The sequence below is a fragment of the Cricetulus griseus genome, assembly GCF_003668045.3.
Source record: "Cricetulus griseus strain 17A/GY chromosome 1 unlocalized genomic scaffold, alternate assembly CriGri-PICRH-1.0 chr1_0, whole genome shotgun sequence".
In the NCBI taxonomy this organism is placed as follows: domain Eukaryota; kingdom Metazoa; phylum Chordata; class Mammalia; order Rodentia; family Cricetidae; genus Cricetulus; species Cricetulus griseus.
Window position 1 is genome coordinate 217,332,281 of NW_023276806.1, and position 15,013 is coordinate 217,347,293.

The 15,013-nt window shown below is 41.6% G+C and overlaps 1 protein-coding gene across 2 annotated transcripts in view; it reads right to left on the minus strand.

The window, feature by feature from the left end:
- C1galt1 (core 1 synthase, glycoprotein-N-acetylgalactosamine 3-beta-galactosyltransferase 1) overlaps nucleotides 1-13,520 on the minus strand; it is a 39,996-nt gene extending 26,476 nt beyond the window's left edge. The window contains exon 1 of one of the 2 annotated variants that reach the window (XM_027389898.2): nucleotides 13,330-13,520. In XM_027389898.2, the coding sequence (XP_027245699.1) occupies nucleotides 13,330-13,336 (7 nt within the window). In that variant the 5' untranslated portion in view covers nucleotides 13,337-13,520. Of the gene's footprint in view, nucleotides 1-12,907; nucleotides 13,055-13,329 lie in introns of those variants that run through there. The other variant, XM_027389899.2, reaches the window with a different exon arrangement.
- Nucleotides 13,521-15,013: the final 1,493 nt, after the last annotated feature.

Consider the following 15,013-nt stretch of genomic DNA (forward strand, 5'->3'; position numbering starts at 1 on the left):
GCTGTTCCTCTCTAACTTTATAATGTAATGTTGAGGTTGGTTTTCCTTTAAATTCCTCTGTCTTTGTCTGAATATCTCTTAAGACTTGTAACTTATCAGTCAAAATGGCATTACTTTCTCTAGTAACTTTTTCTAAGGCTTGTATCTCAACACATCAACCAACGTGGCACTCATATCAACCAACTTTTTTAGAGGTAAAACAAGAACTCTCAAGCCAATGTTTATAACTGACATTACGTAAATCCCATCTAAGTTAATTATCCCCTCATTTAATTGTTTCATTTTTAAAGTATCCACTGAATAATCAGAGTCCTAACTCCCTCCATTGTAATACAGTTTCCCATTTAACATAGGAAAAAGCTCTCAAGCTCATTCTCTCTCTCTCTCTCTCTCTCTCTCTCTCTCTCTCTCTCTCTCTCTCTCTCTCTCTTTCTCCTAATTCTCCCCTCTCCTAATTCCCCCCCTTTAAGAATTCCTAACTGGGGGGATGGAGAAATGGCTCAGTGGTTTAAGGGAACCCGGGTTCAAATCCCAGCACCCACATGGCAGCTCACAACTATCTATAACTTCAAGATCTGACACCCTCACACAGACATACATGCAGCCAAAACACTGATGCACATAAAATAATAAAAATAAATAAATTAGGCCGGGCATTGGTGGCACACGCCTTTAATCCCAGCACTCGGGAGGCAGAGGCAGGCGGATCTCTCTAAGTTCTAGGCCAGCCTGGTCTCCAGAGCGAGTGCCAGGATAGGCTCCAAAGCTACACTGAGAAGCCCTGTCTGGAAAAACCAAAATAAATAAATAAACAAATAAATAAATAAATAAATCCTAATTGTCTCACCAATTCAGCTGACAATGATGGTGGAGCATGAGCTGTGTGCACTGTGTAGCATCTGGGCACACAGGCAACAGACAGCTGGCAGAGGACAGCTGCAGTTGCTAGTGTGTAGCTGTGAGCTCTCCAGATCCTCTGACCAAAAGGGTGAGATCCTGTCTCCACCCCCGACCTTATCACTTCCTGTCTCCACCTCCCCAGTCCTGGGATTAAAGAAGTTAGCTACTACCACCCAGCTTCTATGGTTAATTAGTGGCTAGCTCTGTCTGCTCTCTGATAACCAGGCAAACTTTGTTAGAACACAAACAAAATATCACACAACAGCCATGGCCCACCCATCAAAACTAAATTAACCACTCTTCCACAAAGCCCTTCCTTGTTCCTCCACTTATACCTCTATGACACTCATACATTATCAAGGCTGTGCACCTCTCTCTACCATTAAACTATGAGCTTCCTGTATTTGTTATTCTTATGGTCACTGTGACAAAATGTTTCACATAAACAGCCTATTTTGATTAACAGTTTCAACAGATTCAGTCCATAGTTGCTTGCTCCACTGTACTTGGGCAAAACATCACATCAGTAAGAACACTGGGCAAAGCAGGTTCTTTTATTTCATTCAACAGGAAGCACTCCCTGTAATTTAGCATACTGGAAGCCTCCCAGGAATAGCTAACATTCCTCTAAACCCCATCAGCTCTGTAATCACCAGTAGGCTGAAACCCAATCCAGGACACAGCCATGAAGATTTAGGAAAGGTTTCTCTTTTTTACCTATTTCTATCTTTATGAGAACAAAAAAACCCTTTATTGGCAGTATTTACCAAGATGTCTACCTTCTGAGCCTAATAAATTACCATATCTACAGATACTTCTTCCCTTTCTACATTCACAGTATCTACTGAGACACTAAACTTGTGGAGCCTAGGTTAACTTTACCAATTATGGTGGATGCATCCTTAGATCTTCTCCTACTAAATTAAATATTAGTGCAAGATAAAGGTATAAGTTATTGCCACCATCACTGATGCCATAGTATCACACCAGAAGCACACACCTGTGCAACTATACAAAAAAGTATATATTTTTGATATATTATATATATATATATATATAATATATATATATATCAAAAAACACTAAGTAATTGTGAAGAGTTGGAAACATTAAAAAGAAATCACTTTAAAGGTGGTTATTTGTGAAGTGTATCACATTTTATATACAGATACTAAGTAATTACATAGAAAATAACTGTAATAGAAAGCAAAAAACCTGTAAGTATCAGAGAATAGCTATCATTTTAAAAGTACAAGGACTACATAAAGGGAAATATAATCCCACTGAAGGGTCAAGAATAAACATGGAATAAATGGAAAGGCAAAACGACACACTTTTGACATATGAACAATCGACAATAGGTTCTGTGAAAATGGTGGAATAGTAACAGGAATCAGTTTTTCCATCCAGACATTGTATGTGAAGAATCTGATGTCAACTATTTTAAAACTCTAAAAGACTATTAAAGGCTCCAAATTTCCTGTGAAAGATTTGGGAAATAAGGTAAATGGTAAGCAATTTCATCTCTTAGAAGTAACTACCCATCCTTCCCTCCACCAGGTCTGCCTGGTAGATAGCTATTTGGGGAGCACACATGATGGGGCAGTTGTTGAAGGTTATGGGAACAAAGGTGGGTGATAAAAACTTATCTTCTTGAATCCTATAAACTGCTGACAGCTGCTTCTGATCACAGAACTAGACAGACAGACGGGCAGTTACAGCTGACACACCTCACCTACCCTTGTAAGCCCCTCCGTCTCTGGCTAAAGTGACTTCTTTGGGATCTGAAAGGCTGATACCTCCATCATCCCTTTATTTTTTCTCCGCCACCACTTTTTAGGAACTAGAGAAGAGCTAAGACAACTAAAAAGACAACTACATGCACAAGGGCAATTACACAGCCAGTATGCATGACCAGATAAAGGACCACCTCAGAAATATCTTGGTTATATTTACCCTTGACAGAGAGACAGACTCCAGCAATCAAAAACAAAATACCAAACACCAGGGAATGAGACAATCTGATTTCGTGATCACATTATTAATTGGAAACATGTTTTGTGTGTGTGTGTGTGTGTTTTCCCCAAATAACACAAGCCACACAAGTGAGAAACGATGATTCATTCAAAGCAATGAGGAAGTAAAACCTAACAGTCTCTAAGGCAGACCTGACAATGACAACTTTGAAGAAACAAAATCTAAACAAGAAACCAAATGAAAAATCTAAAGTTCAACAGCATTGTTAATTAAACTTAAAACCTACTAGAACAAAAACAAAAACAAAAACCCAAATTTGAGCAAGCAGGAAAAAGAAAGAAATAGCAAGCCTGAAGACACAACATTTGAAATGAGGGAGTCTGAGGAGCTGAGGGAAAAAGATGAATGTGAAAGCATACTAGGTCTATGGGGCACCGTGAAGGAAGGAGCCCAGCAGATATGCTGTGGGATTCCTGCGCAGGAGGGAAAGGCTATCCAAAGAGACAACCACTAGCAATCCCCAGATTCCATACAAGACTTCAATATTCACACCAAGGGGCCGAATAGACTTCAGAGGGTATGAACTGAAAGATTTATGCCAACATACATTTTACTCCATCTGTAGGCCGAAGAGACAATTTTGAAAGCATGAAGAAGTGATTCATGGCCTATAAGTGACTGTCAGAAGATTAACATATTTCTCATCAGAAACTTTGGAGGACAGGCTGATATAGTTAAAGTGCTAAAAAGGAAAAAAAAAAAAAAATATGTCAACCAGGAATCCTACATGTGACAAAATTTTTCCTCTAAAAGTGAAAGGAGCTTAATGCATTCTTGTGTAAACAAAACCTAAAGCAGTTAAATTACTACAGACCTGCTCTGCAGGATATGCAGAATCCTGTAAAAGTAGACAATAAAAGTAAATAAAAGTTAATAAAAATTAAGCCCACAGGTAAATCGAAAACCTCATACTATGATAACTTTGGGTTTTGATGCTACACTGATTTCCATCCAATTTAACAGGCAGGCATTAGAATAGCCTTGACAGGCAACGCATAAAGATGTCATTGTGTGGAATCAACAAGTGAACTGGAAGAGTTATAAAAGAAAGGCATTTCTGTATGCTATTGAGTTAAATGGGTATGGACTCTAACTAGAGTGCTGCGGCTTAAGGATAGTAAGTAGAATTCCTTTGATAACCAAAGGAAACAGCTGAACAATATATTCAAAAGGAAATGAGATAGTAATGCAGTAAAGAGGGGCTACAAACAACTTGGAGGAGCCCTCCTGGTTTGTAACTACTTTAAATAAAAATGGATTAAACTCTAACCAAGAGGCAGAGACAGGAAGAATGGATAAACATGTTCCAACTATGTTTTATCTATGAGACTACCCATCCAAAGATAGGTTGAAAGTAAAAGTACAGAAAAGACACACTGCATACAGATGGAAACCAAGAAGACAGAAGACAAGACAATTATGTGTCTAATAACAGACCACTAAAACACATGAAGCAAAAAATAAGCACAAATGCATTTCATGATCATGGACTGTAAGACTTAAGACTTTTAAGACACAGTGTTGATGTACAGTCAGTATAATTAATAAAATGACCTACAGAGTCAATGAAATTTGTAGCACAATTCCAATAATGTTTTCTATAATAAGAAAAACTAAAATTTATATAGAATCTCAAGGCCCTAAATAGTCAAAACAATACTTAATTTAGCAGCAAAACAAAATAAACAAAACATAAAACTTTTTGCATCTAAAGTCTTAAGTTAAAAAATCAAGCCACAGAATAAACAAAACACAAACACATTTATAATCTGGGATTTACAGGGCTTATGTTATGTGATGAACTCCTAAAAATCAGCTACCACAAAATAAATCCAACTCAAAATGGATATGTGATGTGAATAGTTCTCCAGAAGTTACACAAGTCAGTAAGCAAGTCCAATAATTCTTCATATGTCTATCATTAGTGAAATGCCAGCTCATACTCATGACGATGGCTACTACCAACAATCAGAAGATAACAGTGTCGAAAGCAAATAGAGAAATGTTAAACAGTACTGCAGCTGTGGACAGCAGTTCAGTACAGCAGGTCCTAAAAAATTAAGACTAACTATCACTGAGTATGGTGATGCCCGACTTTTAATTTCTGCTCTTTGGAGGGAAAGGCAGGCAGACCTATGAGAGTTCAAGGTCAGTCTGGTCTACATATTGAGTTCGAGGCTAGCCACAGTTACACAGTAAGACTCTTATTTCACAATGGGGGGCAATTATCACATGATCCAATAATTCCACTTTGGGGTACATACCCAAAGGACTTGAAAGCAGAGTCCCAAAGAGATATTTTTCCTCACTAGTAGTCACAGTAACTAAAAATGACTAAAATGGTGTGTGTGTGTGTGGGGGGGTGCCCTACATTATCTACTGACCGATAAATGAATTAGTAAATATGCAAGGGATTATTGTTCAATCTTTAAAAATGAGAATTCCAATCTGTTACAAACAGATAAAAGGAGGACATTTGTTAGGTGAAACAAAGCAATCATAAGAAGACAATGTGTGGTTTCCCTTAATTCTTTTAAGTAGAACTCAGTCACAGGGTAGAACTTTGGTTGTCGGGCTGTGGGGAGGTAGAATGGGACTCAGTGTTCAATTGGTATTGAGTTTCAGTTTCACAGGATGCAGAGCTCTGGAGCAGGACAATGATGATGGGTGCATCACAATACAAACACCACTGAACTGTACAATTAAAAATGTACAGTTTTTAAGGATTAGCACTTAAGGTGTATTTTATCAAAATTAAAAAAAAAAAATCAGTGTTAAAGATGTCGGTTTTCTACAGATCAATCTGTGTATGGAATGGGATCCCAGCCAAAACACAGAGTTTTGAAAATTAAATAACTCTAAAAATACTGTAAAACTTTGGGAAAACCAGAGTTCAAATTTTTATTTATTTATTTTTAAGATAACATTACTATGTAGCCCTGGCTGTCCTGGAATCCAAAATGTAGTCCAACTAGCGTGGAACTCCCAGAGATCTGCTTGTCTCTGTCTCACAAGTGCTGAAATTAAAGACCTGTGCCACCATGTCTGGCTAAGGAATGGATAACTCCTGAATGGTGAATTCCTGGAGAGAAACATACAATGCATATTGTGTTTTAAAATATCACTGAGGCATGGTGGCACACGCAAATAGTCTCAGCACTTGGGGAGGGGAAGGCAAAAGGGTCTTGGACTTAGGCCAGCCTGGGCTACCTGTCTCAAACACACATCCACATACTTTCTCTTTCTCATTAACGAAACCAAAAAAACAAAACAAAAAAAAAACAAAACAAAACAAAACAAAAAAACCCCAAAACAAAAACAAAACAATCAACCCAGAGATGAGCTGAAATAATATAGCAATTTGATGCTGAGACTGACTGGCCAATCACCATATCTGTAAAAGCATGTCAATTAACAACAGATTTGCCTAGCGGGAGTCACAGCATTTGAAATGCCATCAAGGAGATTGAGCCTCTACTTCTTTCATGGATGACTGATCATTCTGCATCCAAAACAACCTCAATTTCCAATTCAGAGTTTCAGATAAGGTGTTCAGATATAACATCCCACAATTATCTAACCTCCATGGTCTCCAAACACCAGACCAGATGTTTTCTTTTAACCTTTTGACACCCAGACTAGATGAGTTTTAAAACTATTAAGTACTGTAACACTAGAATTCTGCCTCAACACGGCCCTCCTCCAAAGCCCTATAGTACTGTTCCTTCCCTAGTGAAATCGGCCCTTTCTGCAGCTGTATAGCCTACTGCACTGCACTGCAGAAAACTAATCACCCCAGACAGACACTGAGGTAGTTTTTTACCAGAAGGACTTCAACAGACCGAAATGGTTTGTGGAAAAACAAACAAACAAAAAACAAGTACATGTGGAAATGTGTTACATAATCCACAAAGCACTTGACAACAAGGAAGGGATGGCTTATGCAAGGCATAGCTTAAGAATAATTAATCCTTTGGAAAAGACAAAGGCAAACAGCTGGGGCCTTTTCTAATAATTAACAATTCCAAATGCTTCTAAGAGTTAAATATTTAAAAACAGACTAAGACATATCATCTTTTTGCATATTTATATGATACACTGAGAGCTTCCTAACTCAGAAGCTGGGCTATAGAAAAACAGGTTACTCAATGGACAAGTCCTGGAGGCAAAGCAGGAGGTTCATAGGACTGTTTCTTTATAGCATGCCTTTAAAAAGTGTGTGACATAAAGACAAATGATTAACAACATAAAAAAATGATGAACACAGACAGGAAAACAAAGCAGTAAAGGCTATTCAGTTTCACCAATGATTAAAGAGAGTGAGAGAGAGGGAGAGGAAGAGAGAGGGGGGAGAGGGAGAGAGAGACTGAGACTTTCTAAGCTAGCATACTGACAGGAATTTCTACAGTTTATTAACATACAGTATTTATTAACTGGAACTATACACTGTTACAACATACTTTCACTGTTCTTTTAAAGAATATCTGGCAATTATCTGAGAAGCTTTACTGAATATACTTTGAACAATCATTTCATGATTAGAAATTTAACTATGGATAAATTCATAGAAGCTTTTCGAGACAGGCTCAGATATTGGTACACAGAGCATTACACTCTGCAGCTATTAAAAACAATGACCCACATGTGATGATGAGGAAAATATTTGCACCCATGGCTAATATTTGCAATTATTAATAAGGCATATTTTGTAAAAGTAGAGCGTGAAAACAAACAAAAGAGAGAATGAAGGGGGAATGTCAATGGACAGAGGGAGGAAAATATACAAAGGAGCATTAGGTTTTATTACCAACTAACCTGGCTCTCCCCTCAAGTTTGTGTGAAACCTTGCTCTCCTAGGGCCCCTCCCACCCGACAAAGCAGCAGCATGGTGGTTCATACATGGAATCCCAGCATTTGAAAGGTAGAGGTAGAAGGACCAGAAGCTCAAGGCTCTCCAGCCCTACAAGGCCTGGTTTCAGAAAAGACAAAACTAACACAGAGGAATGACTGTAACTCATCCTTAACTTAACTTCATCCTACAGCAACACTGAAATTTACATGAAAAAGATCTGCTACTCTCCACTCTAAAATTACCATGTATTTCCCCCTAAAACAACCTCATTTGTTTTAATTGTATAAAAGACTTATTTTTTTAAAGTACTGAACCCAACATAGCACAATGTCATTGTACTATTTAAAATAGTTAATGCGCGCGCGCACACACACACACACACACACACACACACACACACACACACACACACAAAACTTACTTCTACATATGTAAAACAAAAAACAGATTTTCCTTTCCAGACAAAAATTAAATAAAGTTAGTCGTACTGTGTGGTTTTGTGTGTCAACTTGATATAAGCTGGAGTCATCAGAGAGGAAGGAGCCTCAGCTGAGGAAGTGCTTCCTGAGATCCAGCTGCTAGGCATTTTGTTATTTAGTAATCAATGGCAAGGGCTCAGCCCCTGGTGGGTGGTGCCATCCCTGGGTTCTATGAGGTAGGTTGAGCAAGCCATGGGGAAGCAAGCCATAAGCAATACCCCTTCTGCATCAGATACTGCCTCCAGGATCCTGTCCTGTTCAGTTCCTGTCCTGACTTCCTTTGGTGATGAACAGCAATGCTGAAGTGTAAGCCTAATAAACCTTTCCTCCTCAACTTGCCTTTTGGTCTTGGTGCTTCATTACAGCAATAGAAACCCTCACTAAGAGAGTAGCTTATCTAGAGAGAAAAAATGAAAATTTATCAATCCTCTCATTACATCTCTTGATCCTTTTCAGAATTCTCTAAGATTCCAAATCACATGACCTCAAATACACTTCCACCTTGACCACAGGCAACAAGCCCAAACTCAACAAGTCCAAAAGTGGGTCAATAACTTGGTCCCACCTTATCTGTTCACCTTACCTTAAATACTGGTAATTACAAGTTACTCAGCAATCTATTTCTCTTTCACTTAGATCACTGAAACTAGAAATTAGGAAATGAAATTTTATGTGAATGTAGGGGGTTGCTGGGGATCAGACCCTCAGCTGTACACATGCCAAGCAAACACTGTACTAGAGACACCCCGGACACATAGACATTCTTAACAGTCCACTTACCCTCATCCATAGTACCAAGTGTTGCCAATTTTATTTTCTAATTTTTGGAACCCATCGCTTCCCCTTATCCACTGTCTTATTTCACTCTTAACTGTAAGCTACTGGGATATGGAACCTGTCTCCCTCCATATGTCCCACTCATCTTCAACTCATCCCTACTCTACCAAAATGACCTCTAACTCAAAAAGTGGCCATGCCACGCCACTAATCCTCACAGAATTCTACAGCCTACATATGTAAAATGAATCATCTGTAATTAACATGACATATAAACCTCTGCTTGGTATTCTGTCCATATTTCCAACTTCACCATTTCATAATCCATTCAATAATCTTGAATTTTGCCAGAACTCTTTCACAGAGAAACCATGTCTCAGGAAAAAAAAAAAATGTAAATAACTTGACTACTAGCCAAGCCCAATGTGGCTGGCTCCAGAATTTCTCCTGAGTTATCTGACTAAAATGCCTTCTTCCTACATTCCCTATGTTTTCCCCTCAGAGATTTTAAGTCACATTTCCTTACTCTTGTCACTGGTGGCAGTGTGAGCAAGCTAGTGGCACTGTAGGGGTGGCAGGTGGGGTTATCCTATTCATTTATAAGACATTTACAAGTTCCCCCTCTCTGTTTACTAGATGGCAGGAGCATTTCTACCAGTAGTGACAACCAAAAACCTATCTAGACAAGAACCAATGTTCTCTTGGAGGAGTAAATCAGCTTCATTCAAGAAACACACCACTAGGAAGAGGCAAGGGCTGAGTGAGGACTTGCCTTCAATCCACCAGAACCCACGTAGAAGAGCAAGGTGCAAAGCTGGGCGGTGGTGGTGCACAACTCTCCTCCCAGCACTCAGGAGGCAGAGGCAGGCGGATCTCTGTGAGTTTAAGGCCAGCCTGGTCTACAAAGTGAGTTCCTGGACAGGCTCCAATTCTACACAGAGAAACTCTGTCTTGAAAAAAGCAGAATAAATTATGGTGGAGAGAAACTGAGGAAGACCTCTGATGTTAACCCACGGTGGCAAGACACACAAGCACACACGCTCCTGCGCTAACCTGTTGCAGCACGGTTTCACATACATACATACATACATACATACTTACATACATACATGCAACACCTCAGAAAGAATATATAAAGACTAAGTGCAATATTGATTATTTTTACGGAATAGGGTTACTAAGGTAACCAGAGAAGGGGAAAGGCCCACTCTTCATATTCACTGTTTGTCTAGTATCTCTTTGAGTTAGCTTCTGGCTCTACTGCTCCACCTATCTGAACTTCATCTTTCAATTATAGAAACAGCCTTTCAGTCTCTTTTGGTTAGCATGCCAGAGTGATCCTATCATCTGAAATCAGATCCTGTCACCCATTTTCTCACAAGCCTCTACCACCTGCCTAACCCTATTCTAAAAAGCCCAAACCTTAAAGTGACCTTTATACAATACTGCCCCACACTGTTTGCCCAGTGTGTTTTGGCTTTGGACTCCTTGCTTTGTTCCTTAAACACACAGGGTCTTCCTGCTTGCTATACTTGCTGCAAACCATCCTCTCAGACATTCCTGTGTTTTATTCTCCAGCTACTTGAGCTCTTGACTTCACAAGGGTCTTCCCTGGGCACACCTTAGCATTCAGTGTCTTTCACTTACCTTGTTTACTATCTAGAAACAAGGCTTCTTAGTTAGCCTGTCTGGAAGGCTAGTTACAAGTTTCCAAATCAAGAGATCTACAGTGAACTTCGAAAATTCACATTTCTAACAAGTGCCTATAAGCTTGATGCTATGAGCCTAGGGACCCCATTTTTATAACTAATGTTGCAGAGCCACGGAACCTAAGACAGAAAAGCTGAGAGAAACACAGCAGATTCTCTAGCACACTACAGCACAACCTGGGAGGGCTTCTCAATGGCCCAGTTTGTAGACCTTTGTTTTGGTAGCCTCAGAAAACAAACATAGCAAACAAGAATGCAAATGACTACATGGAGCTGGATATAATTTCAAAGCTATAGTTAAAATGTGATTCAGCATTCAGCTTTCATTATAAAATAATCAGGTTTCCAAATTAACAATCTCCCAATATTGCCTCCCTAGGCCCTCAATACACTTCATACTGCAGGTGCAAGGTAATTTGTTTCAAATTTCTTCTTGGTTTCTCTCCCACCTTCTAATGGGATTTCCTGGTTCATAAAGAACAGCTTCCTGTTTTCACACATAACAGATACTGGCATGTACCTGAGTATCCTACCCCTCCTGGGGGATGGGGAGAGGGACATTTAAATTGGGTGCAAAACTTTAAGTATACTTTGATATTTGTTTCTTACCAGATTCATAGAAACAATGTTAACTTCACATTTTATGGAGCAAGCTTGATTTTTTTTCTTTCTTCACTTAAAAAAATAAAAGCAAAGTATAATAACATATGTTGATCTCATCTTGCATATTAATTTAAATTTTTAATTTTTAAAAAGACCTTAATTCCACCAGAATTAAGGTATTAAACACTTGTATCTTTTAAGATTTTCAACTAGCTGTTTTACTAAAATCTCAACAACAACAAAAAATCTTTTAAAACATTGTACTGAAAAACCACCACTTTTGAATATAAACCTACATAGCAGCATTAAGGTAACAATTTCTATTTACATTTTATTTATAAATACACTGTCACAAGAAAATTCCAACCAATAATGTCACCACAAAAGGAATTGACTTTATATTACCATGGATTATAATGTCAGGCTGCATAATACAATTTTCATCTCAGCAACATCAACATTCAAGCAGTTATACAGGCAACATATACACAGTGGAGAACTTTGGCACATGATTAGCCAAACATTAACTCATTATATGTACTCTTTAATAAACTGCTTATAAAATTCTACAATTTTCTTAACATTAAATTTAGTTACAATTACAGGCTAGGATAATTTAAAAAAAACTGGAAAAAAAAACCCTTTTAACTGGACAGTAACCACAAAGTATTTATAAAATGCTGAGTCCTCAGTAAAAAGATATAGGAAAACATAAATTTCAAGCAAATCTGAGACACTGAATAGCTCTCCCCTAGTCCTGAATTCTAAGTGAGTCATACTTGCCTTCCTAAATCACTGTTTTACTTAACATATGGTGAAAAAGAGTTAACTGTTTGGTAACTTGAAACTTCATATTCATTTAAACTGTACAAAAATATATAGTACGGCTGGCAGAAAATAAAACTGATGATAGACAATGCTGAGAATACACAAATACCGTGTGCATAACACTCATCTGACATTTCTCTGCTAAGAGACTGGAAAACTGGCATCTAAATAACCTTCTAAAAACTCAAGAGTTGCACTTCCAAACCAGAATCAAACAACTTGTAATGAGCACAGCACTTTTTCTTGGCATATCCAGGCAGAGCTATCTACGGTCTATGCTCAACTTCCAGTAAATCACCATATTTCTGTCCTTTACACTTTGCCTAATTACTCAGTCTGCGGCATAAAAGTTCTAACTTGGTAACTTTCTAATTCGGAAAACGTTTTTGGTCGTTACGGACTAAAAGGCAACGCGGTAGCAGCTACAATGAATTAAAAAGAACTACACTAGAAAATAATTTTTTCCAGAATGTAAGTAAGGGGGGACCTTAAAAGAATATTCCCGCCGCTTGTTTTTAAACACTGAAAGGGGGATAAAATTAATTAAATAAAATAAAAATGCCCCATTCTCATTCCTGAATCAGTCAACCTCTGAGAGTATCCAAATTCAGAGCAGTTGGTTTCAGTAGCCGGAATCTAGAAATCCCATCACACTTTTCCTCCAGAGGGGAGGGAGGAAATTTCAAATCCTCGTCGTGCGCGCAGCAAAGCCCACACCGCACCTGGCTAGTTTACTCAGTCAGCCGCAGGGAAACTTCCAGCCGTAAGAAACCAGCGACGGACGAAGCTGACGGTCCAGCCGGCGGCAGACGGACCGACCGATCGACCGACCGACCGACCGAGGCAGGCACTCGGGACCCGAGCGGCCGGAAGGTGCCGGCACCTGAGCGCAGCGCAGGCGGCCGCTGGGCGCGCGGAGGCCGGGGCGGCGGCGGGCAGGACCGCTAGGCGCTGGCCCGCCCCGGACGCCTCCCGCCCGTCAGTCCGCCCGCCGCCCGCCCGCCCCGCGGGCAGAGGAGAGCGCAAGGGCGGCCGCTCGCCCGCCCGCCGCCCCAGACACCTGTTTGGCGGCGCTCCCGTCCCCCCGGCCGCGGGCAGCCGAGCCCCGGGACCCGCAGCCCTCGGGCGCCTCCGCCCGCCGTACCTGACATCAGCCGCGGTTCCCTCGCGCCCCTCCCGGAAGCGGGGAGGACGACGACGACGACGACCCACGACCCTCGACCCTCGACCTTCGCCGCCCTGGCCGGCAGCAGCACGGGCAGGGGCCGCTAGCCAGGGCCGCCCGCGGCCGCCCAGATCATCTCCCGGCGGCGGCGGCGCGCGCGCGGCGGCCGAGGCGGGCCCGGCGCGCGCTCCCGCCGCTCGCTCCCGCCGCTCGCTCCCGCCGCCCCGCCCCCTTCCCCGGCGCGGCCCGCCCACGGCGCAGTCACCACCCAGGGGTCTGTCTGTCTGGGAGGAGAGCTGACGTCGCGGCCGCCGCACGAGCCGCCGCGGGGAAGGGCGGGGCCCGGGCGGCGTGGGCGGGGACGCGGCGACGTGAGGACGTGGGGATTGGCCGTTCGGAGTTCGCCCCGCCCTCCTGCGAAGAGGGGGGCTGGGAAGTCCCGGCTTCCTAGAGGCCGGCGTTTGGTTTCAGCCCGGGAGCCGGTGCGGCTAGGCGCGGGATGGTCTGGCGCTGGCTTGTCCTCGCAGGGAAAGCGAGCGTAGCAGGGGCTGCGAGTAGAGGGGCCCCTAATTAGCAGCCGTCATCTGCGAGCTTAGCAGGGGCTGCAAGTAGAGGGGCCCCCAATTAGGAGCTGTCATCATCTGCGGAACAGACCCTAACGCCGTGCTGACCTCTAATCCGATCTTAGCCCCTTCATTCTTCTTCTCCTCTTGTCCTCCCACAGTGTCTCCCTGTCCTTAAGAAAGGGGCACGATGAAGTATGCACAAGACGGCCGTGTAACCAGATGTGTGCCCCCAAAGGACAGAGACCCCAGGTGATGCTAACGGAGAGTCTCTTGGCGGAACGCATGTGTGGTCCTTTGCATCTGTCCTGCCAAGGGCAAGTACTTACTAAAGCTTTGCAAAAAACAAAACAAAACAAAACAAAACTCACGTGGCCTTCATTGACAAAGGTGCTGTGAACCAGGAAGCTGTCTTTGGGACAAAGGAAGTGGGCTGCCACCTGTTGAGGCAGCAGGGTGTGGAAGTAAGATCTAGAGACTTTGCTGGCCTTCACCAATAGCCACAAGGTCAGGGTCCGGGATGGAAAAGCTGTGTGTGCCCTGCTTGATAAATGCTCAATTTAGGCGGTTCTGAGCATACCCGCAACATAGCTAATGAAAGTGAGGATTTTTGAAACAAGTCACCAAACTTTATCTGAGTCCAACGATTCTAAGTTGTAGTGAACAGGTATATTTTGGCTGATTGTAGAGAAAGATCAAGGAGTTTCGTGCGGTGACATGTTTGTTTGTCAAGTCCTGAACTGAAGCAGTAGGATATCGTGGCAAGAAACAGCTTGAAAGAAACCTAGCCAAAGTGGATAACCCATTTATCCATTGACCCATTAGTCACATGAATGGATTGAGCCATTCCTAAGGGCAGAGTCCTAATCAGCACGTTTACTTAGCCTCACCTTCTAATATTTAATAATGGAGATTGAATTTAAACTTGAATCTCAGAAGGGACAAGCCACATTCAAACCACAGCAGGCTGGGATCTAGGTAATGGCCCATTCATTGTGTAATTATAGTAAGTTACTAAACAGTACATTTGAAAGGAATAATAAACAGTGTATATTGGCTATTGCTGTTAGTTTACTTGGGTTCAGCTTTAGTGCCATTTC